The 21180-nt window shown below is 43.9% G+C and overlaps 1 protein-coding gene across 2 annotated transcripts in view; it reads right to left on the bottom strand.

Annotated features, from left to right (window-relative positions):
* RNGTT (RNA guanylyltransferase and 5'-phosphatase) overlaps positions 1–20701 on the bottom strand; it is a 416529-nt gene extending 395828 nt beyond the window's left edge. For both annotated transcript variants that reach the window (XM_054023811.1, XM_054023812.1), the window contains exons 1-2: positions 20512–20701; positions 6721–6830 (exon numbers count right to left, since the gene is read on the bottom strand). In XM_054023811.1, coding sequence (XP_053879786.1) covers positions 6721–6830; positions 20512–20575 — 174 coding nt within the window. In that variant the 5' untranslated portion in view covers positions 20576–20701. The remainder of the gene's footprint in view (positions 1–6720; positions 6831–20511) is intronic.
* Between the last annotated feature and the right edge of the window lie 479 nt (positions 20702–21180).

Genomic DNA, 21180 nt, shown 5'->3' with positions numbered 1-21180 from the left:
CGGTTTCTCAATCATAAGGAAAGGAGAGTTTGTTGCATAAACAAACCGGGCAATTTTTTCATCAATTACTTATTTTTGTAATCTGCTGGCTCTTATCACAAACTTATCTATGGTTGTTTCTGGAGGACGGAGATTTTTTTTCTTTTTGCTACAGGTGATATACTGTGGTTATGTGACATACATGATGTGACTGAAACACTATCATTGGCAGATAACTCTGAAACTATAGAAAATGATGGTGATCTTGAAGGTGGATAGTCTTCAGAATCCTGTATGTTGAGGATGGATTCTCCTAAACAAAATAAGTCAATGTGGTTATTTAATAATTATTACCATACTGTTCATTTAGTATTACTCATTGCATTCACTGACACTCGGTATACTTTAAAGGTGAAATTGTAAAAGGAAGATCTGCCTATTTCAGCTATTTATTTTTTAATCACAACTGCATCTAAAATGATAGTCCCATAGAGTCACAACTATATTTTTTGCTCAAACATGAGAATTCAAGAATAGTCCAGAAGGAAGACAGGCAGTCCTTAAGAAAAATATGAAATAAAAAAGTTTACCAACCTGAAGATCCTCCATGTTCAGACATGTTCCTTTCATCATCTTTAACGCAGCTTCCTCCTGAGAAGGAACACTTCTCATGAGGTTGTTTCATTCGGGCAACCAGGCCTGTCTTACCCACAGATAGAGGATCTTCATTAAAATATTTCCAAATTGGGTCTGTTTTACTGCCTGCTGTCATTATAGGTTTTCCCTTCTAGTGAGAGAATGGTATCGTAGATCTCAAATCAATGAAGGCTACACTCAGAAAGACCTCGAGACTTCTGGCATATGCTGCTCAAACAGTTCCACTTTTGTTTCTACTGCCTGTTCCTCCCTTCTCACATTTATCTCCAGACTTCTTCTCCTTGTCCAGATCTATTCCACCCCCAACAATCTTCTATTCATTGAACTTTTTGAAACTTTACACTTTTAGAGAGAGGTAAGGGATTGACCATGTACACAAATTTGCAGAGGGAAAATAGGGTTGAGGTCTCACCCCTATATATTTCTCACCTCTATATATTATTTATTTAAAATCACTTTTGCTGTTAACAAGCATGTTATCTCTGGAGACACAAATCCACAGTTTGAGAACTACAAAATTAAACATCTCTGATGGTATCTTACTTAGCACTGAGTCCCATTGGGTAGATAGAAAGATTAACCTTAATAATCTATACAGAAGCCCCTGGAATCCCATAAGATTGGGTCCCTAATCCAAGAACTATTGGAAGTCACTTACAAAACTTTTCTTAAACATTACATGAATATATTGTCTCATACTATAGAATTAGAATTTATAATCCCTATCCCATGATGAGATATCTTTGAGCTATAATGTATCTTAATTAAAACGATCTTTAGACAGGTTTTTTTCCTCAAAAAGCATTTTTAAAAAATTCCAATTTATTTGATTTTTTTTTTTTTAAAACATTGATTTTTATCCACCCTGATTTTTGCAAGGCCCTCCTGGCTACAGCCATCAGGAGAATATTAAAAGTACAGCTATTTTCCAGCAGGCAACTAAGTATTTTGTAATTGACATTTCATCAAATCATAGTAGCATCTTCAATCAGTCATGCCTAGCTCACCTTCTATGATGCAACTTACAGATGAAGAGTAACATTAGCTTGAGCAAATTCTGGGATGTAAACCAGGAATGTCCACAAAGGGTAGTTCTGACAAATTATTGACACAGATCTGCAGCATGAGAAACATCACAACTCATGCATATTAGTCACCCAAAGCTTTTATTATGTTAGCTCTATCATCTCAGACCACTATATGGATGCTATCTTTGGAAACCTGTCATTTATTAAGCATGCCCAGTAAGACCTTAAATTGTGGTTTCTGCATGTATATTGTCAAAAGCCTCTCAATGCAGCAAAGAACTGTTCTTGTGGATGTTCCCGTCTATTCCAAGTGTCACTGAGAAAAGACTATGTAGTACTGGAACACAGTAGTTGCCATACCGTTATCAGACCACTGTTCCATCTAGTCGGACATCCAGCCAGTCAGTAACCAGTAGCATGTGTTTCAGAGGAGAGGACAAGAAACCACGCAGTCAGCTATTACAGAACAATCTGCCCATATGGAAAGGTGGTTTTTTTTAGTCTTAGTCATTTAGAGGTTGTCTTAATTATTTTTGGAATCACTATGTCCAAACATCTCCAGTAATCTAATAGCATTTCACGGTTTTAAAAATCAGAATCATAACGTTCTGCTAAAATTTCCCATACATATTAGAGAGAAGTGTGGAGAGGTGGCGATAACCAGGCTCCAGTAATCTAATCAGCTGCTGAAAGTACAAATACTCAACAAATTAAAGTAAGCTGGTTAACAACTGTCTATGGAAAATTCTCTTTGCCTCTAGATAATCCATTTTCCAGCTGCATACTCATCCATTATTGTGTTTATTGCTAAATTGCTGTTCTTGAGATATGATGATCCCAAGTAATCTTCTGCCTATTAAATATATTGGCAAGTTTCAGAGTGCCAACATCCACATACTTTCAAATGGCAGATGTTTAGTTAGTAGAAGCAACATTGTGGCTCTGAACAATTAAAAGTGTTTGTTGGATTAATTACACAGACAGAACTTTGCTTATCACTTGTGAACTAAACAGTCAAAACGAAGGCCCTCATGCCAATAACTGTATGATTAGCTGATTCTGACTGTTTGATTTCTTACAAATAGAACAGAATCACAACAGCTTCAGTGACAACTGATTCAGGCACAAGTTGAACACAAAATGCGCGGACTCAACACACTCTTACTTTAAGTTCTTAAATTTGTGACCAGGAGCATTAGAAAGCTTTAAAAAGCTAGCAAAATATTTCCATTTTGTGCAGCACACTAGTGAGGACTGCATCTACTGTGCACTTAATTTTCCTTTATACTCTTACATGTTGTAAGGGCAAAAACAACAACAACAACAAATTTGCAAAACATTCAAAATCTGCAAAATTCTACAGTTCATGACTAGCCTTTACAAAACAAGAATCTTGGAACCTATATTGCAGGTGTACTTGCAAATGGGGTTGCCTTTGGAACCATATGGCTACATCTACCAGGTGTGGCAAATGGCCAACAGTACTGTGGTGGATCCCATGCTTTTTCTTGGTGAGGTGTGTCAGGTGGTCCGTTGCCCCTCTTCTTGTGTGTTGTTGGCTCCGCTAGTGCCCTGGTGGGAGAGAGAGGGTAGCGGGGAAGGGAACCAGGTCTGCTCTCCTACTCTGGATCCCAGCCCCTTCAGCTTCATGGGCTGCTTACCCTCTCTCCCCTTGGGTAGGGTTTCCCTCAGTCCTCTATGCCAGGGGAGTCCCTCTGCTCTGCTTGGATAGGGTTTCCCTTCTCCTGGTCCTCTGGCTAACAGCGATACTCCTCTGAACTCTGGTCAGCTCTCCTTCCCTCTCCCTGTCTGACTGAAGCAGGGAGTTTTTATTAGGTCTTGGGCAGGGCCTTAATTGGCTCCAGGTGCTCCAATTACCCTGTAGTAACCTTTCCCTAGTCCACAGGGTATAAGGCCTTGATCATCCTACAGCTTATATACCTCCCATCCACCACTCTCCTGCTGTTCTCTGGCCCTGCTGTATCACATAGTGTACAACCATCTAACAAGCATACTTAGAGATATTCTACTCCCCTGGCACATAGGAGACTGGTTGTTACAAATACATATGCTGAGCTGCTATTGGAAAGGTATAAACCAATTTGCTTCACAACAACCTTTGACAAATTCTCTGTGTAGCAATGAAACCAAGGAATTCTGTACTCATCCTCTGAAATGGAATTAAGTAATCATACTGTAGTTTGAAAGATTTACTTATTCATTAGAGTTTCTAGTTTCTGTAGTCAATACAGTTCAGCATTGTTTCTGACCCCAATACGACCATTTATTAAATAAGCCTCAGCACCCATGACATAAGTGTTATTCCAATTTTAGAGACTAATAAACAGTCTTTGAGATTTATATATTTTGTTAAAAGTGATACATAAATCTGCAACAAAGCTGGAAATCACCTTACTCCCAGTTCTGTGACTTACCCACAAGACCAAATAAAATAAGTGACAAGGATGAAGAAGCAGAGAGAATTCCAAACTTCAAATCTCCTTTCAACCTTCCCCTCCCAAAATAATTTTTCAGGGATTTGTTTTTTGGGGTTGTTGTGTTTTTTTTTTTTTTTTTACTTCTTTATGATGATCAAGAGCATTTGTTAAAAAATACTTTGCAGGTCACTTTTAAGCATTGCAAGAGCAAAGTTGAACTTTGGAGAATGAGTTGGCAGAGAAGCCAATATTAGGAAGACAAAAATCTACATAGATAAGGTTCACAAGCAGACAGGCAGACTTTGGAAGCAATAGTAAGAGAAAAGTTTTGGTTTTTTAATTGCCCGGGTCTCCAAATAAGCTTGCTCCTAAATTGCCATTGTTTAACCATAACTGGCATACACATGGAGAGAAGAAAATCCAATACATCTATCCCCCACAAAAAGGGCTGTAGGAGTTCAGTTGAACTGGCAAGTTTCTTTTCCTACTTTACAAGTCTATAATTCCAGATTTACTAGGCCTAGCTCCCCCGGGAATGTCTACAGAGTTGCACCAGTTTAACTAAAAGTGTGATTTAAAAATCTATTTAATTTAACAGGTGCAAAAGGCTGCATAAACAAACAAATGAACATAAACCTGGTGGTAATCTTCTTAAGCTAAATTAATATAAATATATCCCTCAAACTTAAATAAAATGTCTATGTAGAGTTTTGTGCTGGCTTAACAAAATTGTTTATAACTGGATTCAAGTTAAATTGGTGCAACTTCTGTGTTTAGACAAGGCCTAATTTTAAAAAGTGGGGTTTTTTTTATATCAATGTTGCTAACTTAATTTTCTTTTAAAACACACCTTTTACCCTCTAGTCCAGTGGTTCCCAAACTGGGGTTCATGAACCCTTGGGGGTTCGCGAAATGTTACAGGGGGTTCTCAGGAAAAAATTCCCTAATGGTGGACAGAGCTGTTCCTAGGGACCCCGGGCAACATGGGGCCAGCAGCACAGAGCCCCTGGACTTCCAAGTGCTAAGCAGATCAAAGCAAGCATATCTATCACACTGAGGAGATTTAAACTTCAAGACTTATAAGAAATGGAAAGGGAGGTGGATATTTTTTGCTGTTTTTTAAATTAAATAGGCAGCTAGTATTGTTTTAATAATTATTATGAAGAACAAGTTTAAGCTTTGTTGTAACGTGCATTGTTTGCCTGGACTGCTCAAGACCTGAATGCTTGTGTAGGAGGAACTCTTTGAGTTGGCTTCTTAAATACCTTCATGCTGTTTCATCTGATACTTCTTGATGAAACATAGAAGCCTTGTCTTATAAGAGGCTTATTCAAAGCGATACAAACTACGAAAGTGAGATCTGGAAGAGTGTTGCCATTTTCCTAATGTAATAAAAATACTGTAATTATAAATAATAATAAAAGTGTGTAATAAGCATGTCATAAAAACAAATTTTATATTTCTAAGTCACTGCTTTTATAATTTATACTCAGGTAAAGGAGAAAATCCCTGGAAATATTCATTTTTAGGAGGGGGTTCGCGAGACTTGACATTTTAGTGAAAGGGGTTCACAGGTTGTTAAAGTTTGGGAACCACTGCTCTAGCCTAATATAGCGCATACTCAGTGGTACACCCATACACACTGGGTTGGTTATAAAGCACGTACCACAAACTCTTGATGGAGCATGGAGCCACCCTGCCAGAGGGGAGTAAGGCGTATTATTTTTACTTTTAAGCTGTATTGTTTTTTGCATAGTTTGAATGCTATTCTACAAATCTTTTGAAATAAATGTTTTAAATAAGACTTCGCAAAAAACACACTACATAGAAAAAACAGCCTTTCCCTTACCATCTAAGCTGTAGATTCGTTCCATGCTCAAGCTGGATTCCATGGCTGGAGTAACAATATAATGCATACTGGGGCATCACACAGAGCAGAAACTGATATGTCTGGAAGTCAGGATCTACTACACAAGAAGTCTATCATTTATGTCCTAAATGCCTCTTACCCTTGCTTTTAAGGGCGTTCAGCACAAAGGGAAACACTGCAACTTTATAATTACACCTCTACCCAGATATAACAACCTGATAAAACACAAAATCGGATATAACATGGTAAAGCAGTGCTCCGGGGGGAGGGGGGAATGCACACTCAGGCGGATCAAAACAAGTTTGATATAACGCAGTTTCACCTATAAAGTGGTTAAGATTTTTTGGCTCCTGAGGACAGCATTATATCAGGGTAGAGGTGTATGTACATGCATATTATCTGTAATACTGTTAACATTTAAACTGGCTGCAGCTTGACAATGATATTAGTATCTCGTTGAGATGGAGGTGAGGATAGTAAGAAAAAATTAGTTCACACTTCTCTTGATGCAATTCTTTAGCTGCAGAATTTTGAGCAATGTTGGATTATGAGGGCAACTACCATTTTATTATTAACACTAATGCTTTTTTATGAAAGCTAGGATCCTGTAGAGAAAGAGAAAAACTGTGGGGGAAATTACAGTATTTGTGATTTTTTTTTCTACCAATGGTCCAACAGAAACCATCTATTACATTTTCTCCAGTATACATATGGTTTTGTTTTGTTTTTTTATAAAATGTTAACTTACCTTCAGACTCTTTAAATAGTTGGACAGCATACTGGGATGGAAGCGATTCTCTTCAGCAACCTGTTCATCATATCTTGGTCCTAACATTGTCTTCAAAGGCAAAAACTTCCCTATAGAACAAAATAAAATTTTATAGTATGTATATATACACATACACAGAAGTGATTTTAAAGCTATATGAAGAACAGCTTAACAGAGGCTCAGCAATAACCTAATGGATTTAATTAAAAACAAGCTGAGGAAAATTTGGCCTGTTGCCCCTACATCATGATGGAGGGATGGCCTGGCCTAACCTGAGTGGCACTGCAACACCGTGCATTACATCGCAATACCTGGAGTGAAAAGACGGGCTCAGCCCCACAGGAGAGGAGCCAGCAGTGTGGGAAAAGTGCAGAGATGGCTCACTCTCCAATCTCCCCTTCCCCACTGGGGTCTCTACTCTGCATGGGGCCAGCAGAAGTGTATGTTTCCCTAGGGCCCAGAGATGGGTTAATCCAACCTGGATCTGGCATCCCATCTAGGACCTTCCTGGGATCAACTGGTGGATTGGGACCCACTGTTTGGGAAACACTGGATTAGAGGAACTAAAAAATTATTTAAACCATTATTTATATTTTTTGATGTTTTCCACATTTTCAAATGTAATTGAAATCAATTACAACACAGAATACAAAGTGTTCAGTGCTCACTTTATATTTATTTTTATTACAAATACTTGCACTGTAAAAAACAAAATAAATAATATTTTTCAATTTACCTCATACAAGTACTGTAATGCAATCTCTATCATGAAAGTTGAACTTACAAATGTAGAATTGCGTACAAAAAAATAACTGCACTCAAAAATAAAACAATGTAAAATTGTCCACTCAGTCCTATTTCTTGTTCAGTCAATAGCTCAGACAAACAAGTTTGTTTCCATTTATGGGCAATATATGCAGCCCGCTTCTTGTTTACAATATCACCTGAAAGCGAGAACAGGTGTTCACATGGCATTGTTTTGTAGCCAGCATTGCAAGATATTTACGTGCCAGATGCACTAAAGATTCATATGTCCCTTCGTGCTTCAACCACCATTCCAGAGGACGTGTCCATGCTGATGACAGGTTCTGCTCGATAATATCTTCCAACACCAGCCACAACAGTGCCATGTGAACACCAAAAAAAAAATTTGAAGAACAGCTAGCCAAAGACTCAAAAAGTAATAGCAAAAAAAATTTTAAATACATCAGAAGCAGGAAGCCTGCTAAACAACCAGTGAGACCACTGGACAATCAAGATGCTAAAGGAGCACTCAAGGACGATAAGGCCATTGCGGAGAAATTAAATGAATTCTTTGTATCGGTTTTCACAGTTGAGGATGTGAAGGAGCTTCCCAAACCTGAGCCATTCTTTTTAGGTGACACATCTGAGGAACTGTCCCAGATAGAGGTGTCATTAGAGGAGGTTTTGGAACAAATTGACAAACTAAACAGTAATAAGTCACCAGGACCAGACGGTATTCACCCAAGAGTTCTGAAGGAACTCAAATATGAAATTGCAGGACTACTAACTGTAGTCTTTAACCCATCATTTAAATCAGCTTCTGTACCAAATGACTGGAGGATAGCTAATGTGATGCCAATTTTTAAAAAGGGTTCCAGAGGTGATCCTGGCAATTACAGGCCGGTAAACCTGACTTCAGTTCCAGGCAAACTGGTTGAAACTATAGTAAAGAACAAAATTGTCAAACACATAGATGAACATCATTTGTTGGGGAAGAGTCAACATGGTTTTTGTAAAGGGAAATCATGCCGCACCAATGTACTAGAATTTGAGATACGCAAATTCAACTATGCAAATAGCGTAGCTGAATTCGACGTATCCGAGCCGACTTACCCCACTGTGAGGACGGCGGCAAATCAACCTCCGCGGCTCCCGTCAACGGTGCTTACTCCTACCTGCGCTGATGGAGTACAAGCGTCGATTCAGGGATCAATTGTCGCGTCCCGACGAGACGCGATAATTCGATCCCCGAGAGATCGATTTCTACCCGCCAATTCAGGCGGGTAGTGAAGACGTAGCCTAAGAAACAGGCAGCATTATCTCCCGTAAATGTAAACAAACCGGTTTGTCTTAGTAATTGGCTGAACAAGTAGTAGGACTGAGTAGACTTGTAGGCTCAAAAGTTTTACACTGTTTCGTTTTTGGTTTTGTAACCAAAAAAAAATCTGCACGTTCACGATAAAAAGATTGCACTACAGTACTCGTATGAGGTGAATTGAAAAATACTATTTCTTTTATCATTTTTACAGTGCAAATATTTGTAAGCAAAAATAATAATACAAAGTGAGTACAAAGTGAGTATACTTTGTTGTAATTGAAATCAATATATTTGAAAATGTAAAAAATATAAAATAATATTCAATTGATATTGTTTAACAGTGCAATTAAAACTGCGATTAATCGCAATTAATTTTTTTAATCACAATTATTTTTTTGGGTTAATCGTATGAATTAAATGCGATTAATCGACAGCCCTAAAAGTAACATTTAAATTCAGCATGGCCAGAACAAGAAAATAGGAATTTAAAATGTCAGTTTGTAAGCCTGACCATGTAAACATCAGTTCTGATGGTTTCTAAGTGTGAAGTGTTCCAAAGATGGCCTTAAAAGAGCCAGATAGTGTCAGAAACATCCATTTACTGTCAGTCCTTTTCATTATAACTGTTCCACAGTAACAGAGATCTCCCCATCAGCATCATGGAACAGCAGCATTCTATATTAAATAGAGTGCTTACCTGTGGCTCTGGGACTTTGAGAGTTTATTTTAGAAGAACTGTCAAGTCTTGAGCTTATTAAAGAGAGGTCTGTTCCCAGCTATTATTGCCTGGAGGCTCAGCTTTTTAATTTATGAGCTTTTATTGTTCGCACAACACATCAGAGTAGCTTTGTAACAGCCTTCATAAGAGTTCTCTGTCATCTCTTTTCTAAGTTTCAATAAATTTTAGGCATTTCATATAAGATTCTGTACTTGTAGTATTTGCTGAATCATGAGTAACTATGAATAGCAGTATTAAATTTCAATTTGCAAGTATAAAAAAATTTCAAAAATATGGGTCCCAATTCACACTAAAGAATTTCTGTTCCTATTTAAGTAACTATTGAATTCAAAAAGGCATTTTGAAAAGTACCAAATACATTAAAATTAAATGCAGTAACTCCTCACTTAATATTGTAGTTATGTTCCTGAAAAATACAACTTTAAGTGAAACGATGTTAAGCGAATCCAATTTCCCCACAAGAATTAATGTAAATTGGGGGGGAGGGGGAGGGGGGGCGCGTTAGGTTCCAGGAAATTTTTTTCACCACACACACACACACACACACACACAAAGTTTTAAACAATTTAATACTGTACACAGCAATGATGATTGTGAAGCTTGGTTGAGGTGGTGAAGTCAGAGGGTGGGAACATTAATTATGACAGAATTCTGTAAATTCTCCTAGTATGTTCAGATGCTAGTACTGAGAGTGTCATTCATGCGATGGTAGCAAGACATTGTTGAAATGGAAGGTTTTGCATTATTACAGATTCAACTGCTCTTTTCTGGCAATAAATATTAGGTACCAGAAGAGATTAAAGTGTCAAAAGATGACATGCTGGAGCAAGGTGATAATTTTAAAAGCATTCCAAGTGTTCTAAGGGAGCTCAAGTATGAAGTGGCTGTACCGCCAGCAAAAATATGCCATCTTCCATTTGAAACCGCTACTATATCAGAGGACCAAGGGTGGAAAACATTGTGCCTATATTTAAAAAGACTTGTGGGGTGATTCCAGGAATTACAGACCAGTCAACCTTATATAAGCATCTAGTAAACTGGTTGAAGTAATCATTAAAAATAGAATTAAAAAATTACCTGTAAAGGTCATGATAGTGTTATGGTGAGATATACTGGTGACTGCTTGGATCACAAACTTCTTTGGGACTGGGTGTGACTACACCCTTCAATTAACATAACTGTCAGGAAAAGTTCATCAGAAGTCCCGCCCCCCCTCAAGACAAAAAGGAGTTGTGAACCTGCCCAGAAGTTTGAACTGAGTGGGGGAAGGGTTTTGAAACATATAGCTTGTGTGGTGTGTGCACAGGCTTAGGCAGGACACTCAGAAACAGACACAAAAACTGGTAGAAGGAGCAACTGCAAGCAGCCGGTCTGACTGTGGAAGAAAACTGTGGAGCGGTTTTTGGGTCAGGGTGAAGCCTAAAAAAAGAGTGTTCTTGGGGGTATAAGCAAAGAAGTTGTTTCCTGCTGTTTGATTCCTTCTGTGTTCAGAGACACAGAAGTTTGTACATTCTTTGTAAACAAACAAAACTGTATTGAAGAAATATTTATCAAATGAAACATCCCCAAACTCTGACTTGCCACTTGGGTCAAACAGGAGCAACGCTGGTTTAAGAAGCAGGTCCAGTTTGTGCAAACAGAGATTGTGAGCTGGTATACCTCTTGAACCAAGATGTAACAAATAATGGAAGTACTTGCAAAATTCAGAAATGACTAGCAGGAATTAAAAGCCCTAAATTGGGAGCTGAACATTTCACAAAAGGAATTAAGACAAACCACTAAACCAACCTAACAGTTTTCTTTGAGAGGATAACATGCCTTGTGGATAGGGGGGAAGCGGTATATGTGGTATATCCTGATTTCAAGTACTGCTTTTCATACTGTCTCGCATGAACATCTCATAAACAAACTAGAGAAATACAACTTAGATGGAGCTACTATAAGGTGGGTGCATAACTGGTTGGAAAATCATTCCCAGAGAGTAGTTATCAGTGGTCCACAGTCAAGCTGGAATAGCATAGCGAGAGGGATCCTGCAGGGATCAGTCCTGAGTCTGGTTCTGTTCAATATCTTCATCAATGATTTAGATACAGTAACTCCTCACTTAACGTCCTACCGCTTAACGTTGTTTTGAAGTTACATCACTGCTCCATTAAGGAACATACTCGTTTAAAGTTGTGCAATGCTCCCTTATAATGTTGTTTGGCTGACTTTACAAGGCAGCACTGCACAAGTTCCTCTTCTCTGCCTCCTCCCCCTCCCTTCCAGCATTTCCCCAGCCGCCAAACAGCTGTTTGGCAGCGCTTAGGACTTTCTGGGAGGGAGGGAGGGAGCCAGCGAGCGGGGAAGCTGCCCCCCCACCCCTCAGCAGGCAGGGCCACCCAGAATGCAGGGGCTTTAGGGGCTGCAGGATCCTGGGCTAAGGGGGCCCCGGGGCCCTGATCTACAGCTCTAAAGCCCCTTTCGGAATGCAGCCCTGTGAGCATGGGCCAGAGGACTCAGGAGGAGTAGGGGCAGCCGCGCAGCCAGAGGTCGGAGAGAAGCAGTGCTTTCCCCTTCAAAGCCAGCCGCAGAGTCACCTGCACACCCCCTGCACCAAACAGGAGCTGCCCCAGGTAAGTGCTCTACACCTCCTCCCACACCCCCACCCTGAGCACCCTCCCGCACCCTAACTCCCTCCCAGACCCCGCATCCCCACCCTGAGCGCCCTCCCGCACCCTAACTCCCTCTCAGACCCCACACCCCCACCCTGAGCGCCCACTCGCACCCTAACTCCCTCCCAGACCCCGCACCCCCACCCTAACGCCCTCCCAGACCCCGCACCCCAACCCTGAGCACCCTCCCACACCCTAACTCCCGCCCAGACCCTGAACCCCTAGCCCTGAGCCCCAGGGGTAAGCCAGGGGCACCTCCCCACCACAGTACAGTACAGTATATAATGCCTTTTGTCTGCCCCAAAAAAATCTCTTTGGAACCTAACCCCCTGCATTTACATTAAATCTTATGAAAAAATTGGATTCGTTTAACATCATTTTCACTTAAAAATGCATTTTTCAGGAACATAACTACAACGTTAATTGAGGAGTTACTGTAATGGCACAGAGGGTACACTTATAAAGTTTACAGAGGAAATCAAGCTGGAAGGGATTTCGAAGTGCTTTCGAAGACAGGATTAAAATTTAAAATGATCTGGACAAACTGAAGAAACGGTCTGAAATAAATAAGATGAAATTCAAAGGACAAATGCAAAGTACTCCACTTAGGAAGGAACAATCAGTTGCACACATGCAAAATGGGAAATGACTGCCTAGGAAGGAGAATTGCGGAAAGGAATCTGGGGGTCATAGCGGATCACAAGCTAAATGAGAGTCAACAGTGTAACACTGTTGCAAAAAAAGCGTGAACATCATTCTAGGATGCATTAGCAGAAATGTTGTAAGCAAGACAGGAGAAGTAATTCTTCCACTGTACTCCATGCTGATCAGGCCTCAACTGGAGTATTGTGGGCAGTTCTGGGCACCATATTTCAGGAAAGATGTGGATAGATTGGAGAAGGTCCAGAGGAGAGCAACAAAAAATTGTAAAGGTCTAGAAAACATGACCTATGATGAACGATGGGGGAGAGAAGGGTTTGCTTAGTCTGGAGAAGAAAAGACTGAGGGGGACATAACAGTTTTCAAGAACATAAAAGGTTGTTACAAGGAGAACAGAGAAAAATTGTTCTCTTTAACCTCTGAGGATGGGACAAGAAGCAATGGGCTTAAATTGCAGCAAGGCTGGTTTAGGAAAAACTTCCTTACTGTTAGGGTGGTTAAGCACTGGAACAAAGTGCGTAGGGAAGTTGTGGAATCTCCGTCATTGAGTTTTTTCAGAACAGGTTAGATAAACACTTGTCAGGAAAGGTCTAGTTACACGTAGTCCTGCCTTGAGTTCAGGGGACTGGACTCGATAACTTCTCGAGGTCCCTTCCAGTCCTACAGTTCTATGATTCTAAGATCTAAAATAAGAAGTGAGGGTTTCCCAGAAAGGGCACAGGGATGACTTAGAGCAGTGGTCACCAACCCGTCGATCGCAATTGATGGGTCAATCCTGGGCACTCTCCCAGTCGATCGCTATCTCCGGGGGTGTAGCGGGGCTGCTGCTATGGCAGGCTCCCTGCCTGCTGCAGCTCAATGTCGCTCCCGGAAGCAGCCAACACCACCCCCAACCCCCCGCGGCCCTGAGTGGAGTGTGTGGGTCCCCACGCACTGCTCATGCCTGAAAGCTCTGCCCTGCAGCTCCCCTTGGCCAGGAACAGTGAACTGTGGCCAGTGGGAGCTTTGGGGGCGGTGCCTGCAGAGAGCGGCAGTGTGCAGAGCCACATCCCTCCCCTGGCCCCAGGGGCCACAGAGACACATTTGCCCCTTCCAGGAGTGGCATGGGCAGGCAGGGATCCTGCCTTAGCCTCACTGTGCAACCAACCAGGAGCCACATGCGGTAAGTGCCACCCATCGCACCCCAACCCTGAGCCAGCACCCCAAACCCCAGCTCTGAGTTCCCTCCCAAAGCCAGCACCCCAAATCCCCCTCCTACACTCAACCCCCTATCCCAGGCTCAACCCAGAGCCCACACCCCCTCCCGAACCCCAACCCCCTGCCCTAGCTTGGTGAAAGTGAGGGAGGGAGGGGGGAGAGCAAGCGCCAGAGAAGGGGGGGATGGAGTGAGTGGGGCAGAGCTTTGGGGAAGGGGCGGGGCAGATCCTGGGTTGCCCTTAAATTCAAAAAGTGATCTTGGGCATAAAAAGGTTGGAGACCACTGACTTAGAGGCTAAGATGAGATTGCTTTTGGAGTGGCAACTACAAAGTGCCCAGACAGACTGGGAAACCCAGCTGCAACCCACCCAATCTGGAGTAGTAAAACAGATTGATGAGGGGACCAACAATCTGACTGCCATAGACCAGACGTTTTTCCAGAAGATATTGGGAGACCAAACAGGCTTTGGATAATTTGGAACTCGCTAACTGAAACAAGCTGTAGCAAGGACTTAATGAGCTGAAAATTCAGCTCCAGAAAGAAATCAAAGGGTCACAGACAACTGTGAAAGACAGCTGCCTTGATGAGGAATTGAGCCAGCCAGAGGACTGGGGTAAGACCAGACATTCCCAATAGTTTTCTATGCTGTTTGTACCCCATGAAGGCCGAGAGGGGAGAGGTTGGGCTGTCCTAACGCAAATGATACCAAAGCCCCCTTCTGAGGGGAAAAATTTCCTGAGAGACTTATTTGGCTCAAATGAATGGCTAGATAGAACACAGGCTAGAAAATGGGGTTACTAGCAGCCAACCTAAGTGGCCCATCTCTGATGGTGCTCCACCCAGAAAAGAGATGGCGTTATTGAGAACTGTTACAAGCCCTTAATATGGTTTGGAGCTAGCCATTAAGCTGTGCCCCGACCAGCTTCAATAAGAACAAGGGAGGAAAAGCCGAAACCCAATCTGAACTGGAAGACGATCTGCAGAGACTTGTGCTTCTGGCATACCCAGATACCACAGAGGCCTTCCAAGTTAAACTGGCGATGAACCAATTTATAGATGGACTGGGGATTTGAAGATCAGTGAAAGGAAGCTAAAGACACTCAAGAGTATGTCTACACAGCAAAGAAAAACCCACGGCTGGCCTGTGCCAGCCAACTCACGCTCGCAGGGATCGGGCTGCAGGGCTGTTTCATTGATGTGTATTCATCTGGGCTCAGACTGGATCCCAGGCTCTAGGACCCTGCGACGTGGGTGTGTCCCAGCATTCAGCGAGCTCAGAAGTCTACACAGCCATGAAACAGTCCCACAGCCCAAGTCAGCTGGCACAGGTCAGCCATGGGTTTTTCTTTGCTGTGTAGAAATACACAAGAGGCTGTGAAATTTACCACAGAACTTGAATCTTTTCTTGCAGCACTTCATCAGAAGAGAAAGCAGCTCTTAGGGAGGCAGATGGAAGCTGATCGCCATCAACACTAAGTACAGTTCTGTGCCTTATATTTAAGATGAAAGAAGGGATTCTGATCTGGTTCATACCTGCATTGAATAAATAGAACAAATTATAAACTTGATTTGTCAAAAATGGGAAACTGGCAAAAATTAAAGGAAACAGTTCAGTTAATGCTGGCACTATGACAAAACTGGCCACAAAAAGGACGGTTATAAATTTAAGGCAGGTTTAAACAAATTGTGCCAAGTGTCTAGTACAGGGGTGGGCAAACTATGGCCCGCAGGCCGTGTCCAGCCCGTCAGACCTCCATGCATGCCATGACTCTGCACGGCTTCTGGAAGCAGCGGCATGTTCCCCCCCACACCCCGCGGCTCCTACTCGTAAGGGTAGCCGAGGGCTCCACATGCTGCCCCCGCCCCAAGCGCCGGCTCTGCAGCTCCCATTGGCCAGGAACTACAGCCAATGGGAACTGCAGGGGCTGCACCTGCAGACAGGGCAGCACACAGATCTCCCTGGCTGGCACTGCACCTCTGCAAAGGGGCCGGAGGGGGGACATGCCGCTGCTTCCAGGAGCAGCACCTGCGGACGGGGCAGCGCATAGAGCTGCCTGGCTGTGCCTCCACATAGGAGCCAGAGGGGGGACATGCCGCTGCTTCCAGGAGCTGCTTGAGGTAAGCACCGCCTGGAGCCTGCACCCCTAACCTCCTCCCACACCTCAACCCCCTGCCCCAGCCCTGATCCTCCTCCTACCCTCCAACCCCCTGCCTCAGCCCGGAGCCCCCTTCCATACTCTGAACCCCTCTGCTCCACCCCCAGCCTGCAGTCCCCTCCTGCACCCTAAACCACTCATCCCTGGCTCCACCCCAGAGCCTGCACCTCCAGCCAGAGTCTTCACCCCCTCCCACATCCGAACACCCTGCCCCAGCCCCCTCCCTCAGCCTGAACTCCTCATTTCTGGCCCCATCCCACAGCCCGCACCCCCAGTCGGAGCCCTAAGCCCCTCATGCAACCCAGCCTTCAATTTTGTGAGCATTTATGGCCCGCCATACAATTTCCATACCCAGATGTGGCCCTCAGGCCAAAACGTTTGCCCACCCCAGGCTAGTGAAAGCTTCTCTCCAAGTTCAGGAAACAGGGGAACACTAGTTATTAGTCCAGACATACTAAAAAGGTGACGGAATACAGGAGCCAATATGAACCACTTAATTGATCTCAGATGGAGCCAGTGACTGGGGCAAAAATTGAGTTTGAAGACTGGACCGCTGACATTTGAGCAAGAAGTCTGGTTGGCTGAAATAGTGGATTACAGCTAGTAACTGTGTAATCAATGCCAGGAAAGGTGTCTTACAAATTCAGTCTGTGGAAATTCCCTTTAAAAATCTGGCCCAGGTGAGACAAATGGTTGTATGCAACCGGTTTCAAGTGAATGAGTTGTCCTGGCCTCGTGGGCAAAAGCCATCATAACAGCTACATGCTATGATAGCTTTCCCGCCAGGGAAAGTGGTTGAAAGCTGTCTTGGGAACCAGGGTCTTTGCGGTATCTTAGCTGCTAAAGTTCCTGTGGATTTGAAACAAGAATGGATCCCTATTAATTTCCTGAATGTTTCTGAAAAGCAGGAAATGGGGGCAGGGGGGAGAGAGAGACTAATTCAGTGGTCAGTAATGTGTGATTTGGCATTTTCAGGGGTGAAAAAGGCTCTTGGGACTGTGATGGCTTGGCCTACCCATGTTTCAAAACCCCTTTCATATTAGACAAAGATGTTAGTGCTTTCAGTTTTGGGGGACAGAATTTCAGCATTGCCACTCCATGGAATCTGAGAAAGTAGCTGTGGAAGTTAAGGCTGGAAGAGTTGTTAGAGAGGTGAATCCGCGATTCAAACAGAGTGGGCAGGTTCTGCATCAGCCAGCAAATTCCACAGACAATCAGCATTCCACAGGGACTGAAAAAAAGGTCCATCAGGGAGCAAAAAATCCCACAGGAGATTTAGTGGAAACAAAAATCAATATGAGTTGGTGATCTGAAAACATCCTTGCAGAAAGACACTGCACATATGTAGTTTACCTCATATCATAGGTGCATCATTTGCTATGGGGCAAGGAGGTAGTTGCCCCCACACACACCTTGGTTTCCACTCCCGACTTTTCACAGGTCTATACACTCCATTATGTCTTCCGCTTCCCTCTCCACCTACCAACTTTGCAGGATATAATATAATCACATATAATGTTCTATATGCTGACACAATTTTCTCGCCTCCAGAATTTTTCTGAAATGAGGTCCCTGTTGTGTCGTTTTTAATTTGGTAAAATATTTATTTTCTTTCTATGTAGGATGGGTCATACAGGGCATTGCCATTTTGGGCGTCATGAGGACAACAGAGGAGCTAAAATGGTTGTTATACTGAGAGGTCATTCTAAAAGTTATAAGGCCAGAAGGGACCACCAGATCATCTAGTGTGACCTCATATATATTACAGACCATCACCACTCAGCACCTGCATGCTAAATGCAACAACTAAATTTAGACCAAAGTGTTACAGCCCACAGGACACTAGATTATTATATGCCACAGACAAAGAATAGGAGGGACCGAGGCACACCAGTGCTTGAGGCCCCGACAAGGACTGTGAAATGGTTAGGTGAGATATACTTAGATAATCCCAACAAGTGACCACATACTGCAGAGGAAACAAAAAACAAAAAAAACAACCCAAAGTCAAGGCCAATCTGACCTGGGGAAAAATTCCTTCCTGAACTCACATTTGGTAATCAGTTAGACCCTAAGCATGTGAGCAAGAACTAGCCAACCAAGCACCTGAGAGCACTGGCCCTCCTCATCCAATGTCCCACCTCCAGCCACAGCCATCCCGGATGTTTCAAAGAAAGGAGTTAAAATAACTCTCAGAATACATTGGAGCGGGGCCCCCATGGAGGAGGAGAGAATCCCTTCCTTACCTCCTGTAGGTGGCTGGATGAAACCCTGAAGCATGAGGTACCAAAGATGCAGGCTGAAAAGAGTGCTGTTGGTGCGGTGAGGAAAGAAGCTGTTTCCCGATATTTGATTCATTCTGTGTTCAGACACACAGGACTTTTCTTTGTAAATACACAAAACCTCATCAAAGAAATACCAGACTATCACCAATTTCTACTCCCAACTGTTACTGTATTATGCCATTATATAAAATTAATGGTACAGCCTTATCTAAAATATGATTTGCAGTACTGGTCACTCAAAATATCTCAAAAAGGATATTGCAGAATAAGAGGGCATTCAGAAAAGGGTGACAAAAACAATTAGGGGCATGGGAAAACTTTCATATGAAGAGATTAGGGTATGAGAAAACCTAACAGGGAGATGATATTATTTTACCTCTGCCTAATGTGAGATTTCTGAAGCATCTGTGATGGCCACTGTCAGACAGGATGCTGGACTAGATGACTATAGGTCTGATCCCATATGGCAATTCCCATATTTCTAACTAGGTGTTCTCCCTCCACAGACCTCCCAAACAGGAAAGACTTTAGTCCTGAACTCCAATTAACTGCTACTAATCCACTGCACAGCGTCTATCATACACTTTTTTTTAAATCCCCTATCCTGTAGAGATCTCGACATCAGTGCTTCTCAACCTGCAGCCCAATCAGCACACACCTGTGGCCCTTGCGACATATCCTCAGTGCCATACAGGCATTATATATATTGTACAGATGCGGCCTACGTTATACATGGAGAGCTGTATAGTGGCCCACAAACGTAAATAGGTTGAGAACCACTGCTGTATATAGCACATCCCCAATAAGAGAACCAGATCTGATCTGATCCAAAGATTTCACTCACTGCTTCTGCTAAATCAATAGAGAAGTACAATGTGCAGAAATGCAGACAGACAATCCATTTTTTTAATCCTATGCTGAACATAAACTTGATAAGTAAAGAAAAAATCCTGGAGAAGACCTTCAAAAAAGGCAATTGACAAAAACAAAGAGAGGGCTTGAGACTTGAAAAAGTAAACATGATGGAGGGAAGGAAGGAAACATGACCCCAACTCAGCAAAGTTATATATGTGGCTAATTTTAATCACATGAGCAGCCCCTACAGATATAAAGTTAGGCACAGATTTAAGTACAATGCTGAATTAGAACCTAAAAAAGGAAGAAGTAAGTCTGTAAGTAGTAGAAGGGAAAACATTACTTCTCTTTCCCTTATTCAGTCCCTTACTTTATTTCTTTGTGTTATGGTACAGAGTTGGGGGAGCGGATAGGAGGGGGGGTAAAGGGAATTAAGTGCTTATGAAAAAAGGAGGGAAGTGACTAGGATAGAGCGGTTGAGAAAACTCTTAGCTCCAGGGCTGGATGCAGCTCATTGTAATTCAGCCTATTATTTACAGCAGTGGAAACTGCTTCAGGGATCTGCACATACAGTCAGCTGCAAAGAGAAACCGACTCCTGTCAGTTTCGCCACTCAGCGCCCTGTTAAAAGTTTCTGAACTACTTTTCAAAGAACGGGAGGGAGATTGGTCAGGTCAGCGACAACTGTTTTACAGGTAGGAGGATTTCTGAGAGAAGCGGGAGTGAATGTTGGCCAGTTTCCCCCCAGCCCTTTGCGGGAAGGAGGTCTGTTGTGCTGGGGGGCAGGGCGCAGTTCTGGGGGAGGATGAGAGAGCTGGGGCATAAAACGGGACCGAAAAGTGCAAAGGTAGCGAGACGCCACTTAGAAAGGAGGGAGGGGACCGAGAGGCGCCTAGTCCCAAGGGCTCCCCTGGAAAGGGGTGGTGCCTGCGACGCCCCACGCTCAGCCCCGGGGAGCCCGCTCTGTGTCCCCGCCGCACGCAACCCGGCTCGCGGATGGGGTCGGGGCTACGACTCCTGACACCACCACCCGCACCGGGGCCAGAGACTCGTTACCCCGACGGGCCCGGCGCCCCATCCCCGCACACTCGTCCGCCGGCGGCTCGAAGAGGAGCGGGGAAGCTGTGGCCGCCCCGCGCCGAGCACCCCGGCCCCGCTCACCTGCCACCGGCTGCCCCCTCCTGGGGCAGCGCAGCCAGCGCGGCGGGATCTTGTTGTAGGACATGGCGGCGCTGCCTGACAGCGCTCGCGCGGACACCCGGGCCGGGCGGCTGCGGACGCGGCTCCTTCCCACTCAGCGGCTCCAGCAGCCCCTTCCCCGCGGCAGCTTCATTCAGACCCAACTCCACAGCAACCGCCGCTCCCCACAATGCACCGCGGCAGGCACGCCACTTCCGCTTCCGGGGCTGCTCGGCTAGGACCGAGCCGCGGGGGGGGGGGTGTTGCTCGAGCGACAGCGTTTAGCGTCAGCGCCTCCCGCCTCTCTCGTCCGGCGGTCGGTCCCGCGATGGGGCTTGGGTCTGGCAGGGAAACCCGCTCACCACCCCGCCCGCTTCTTCGGTACAGCCCCGCCAGCTGCGGGAGGGGGAGGAAGGAGCCCGCGCCCGCCTCCTGCCCACGCTTAGCTTGTAACGTCTTCAGGGCAGGGACTCCCTTGCTGGTGAGTGTTTGTACAGCACCTAGCACAAGGCAGCCTGGGCTGTGCCTGGGGTTCCTATGTGCTACAGCTGTACCAGGAAATAATAGAACAACCCTGCTAGCCTGGAAGGGAAAAAAAAGTAGGGTGACCAGATAGTAAGTGTAAAAAATTGGGACACTTTTATTTGGGGG

Source organism: Malaclemys terrapin, chromosome 3, assembly GCF_027887155.1.
Source record: "Malaclemys terrapin pileata isolate rMalTer1 chromosome 3, rMalTer1.hap1, whole genome shotgun sequence".
Lineage (NCBI taxonomy): Eukaryota > Metazoa > Chordata > Testudines > Emydidae > Malaclemys > Malaclemys terrapin.
Note: the sequence above shows the minus strand (reverse complement) of the source record. Positions and strands in the feature narration are given on the sequence as shown.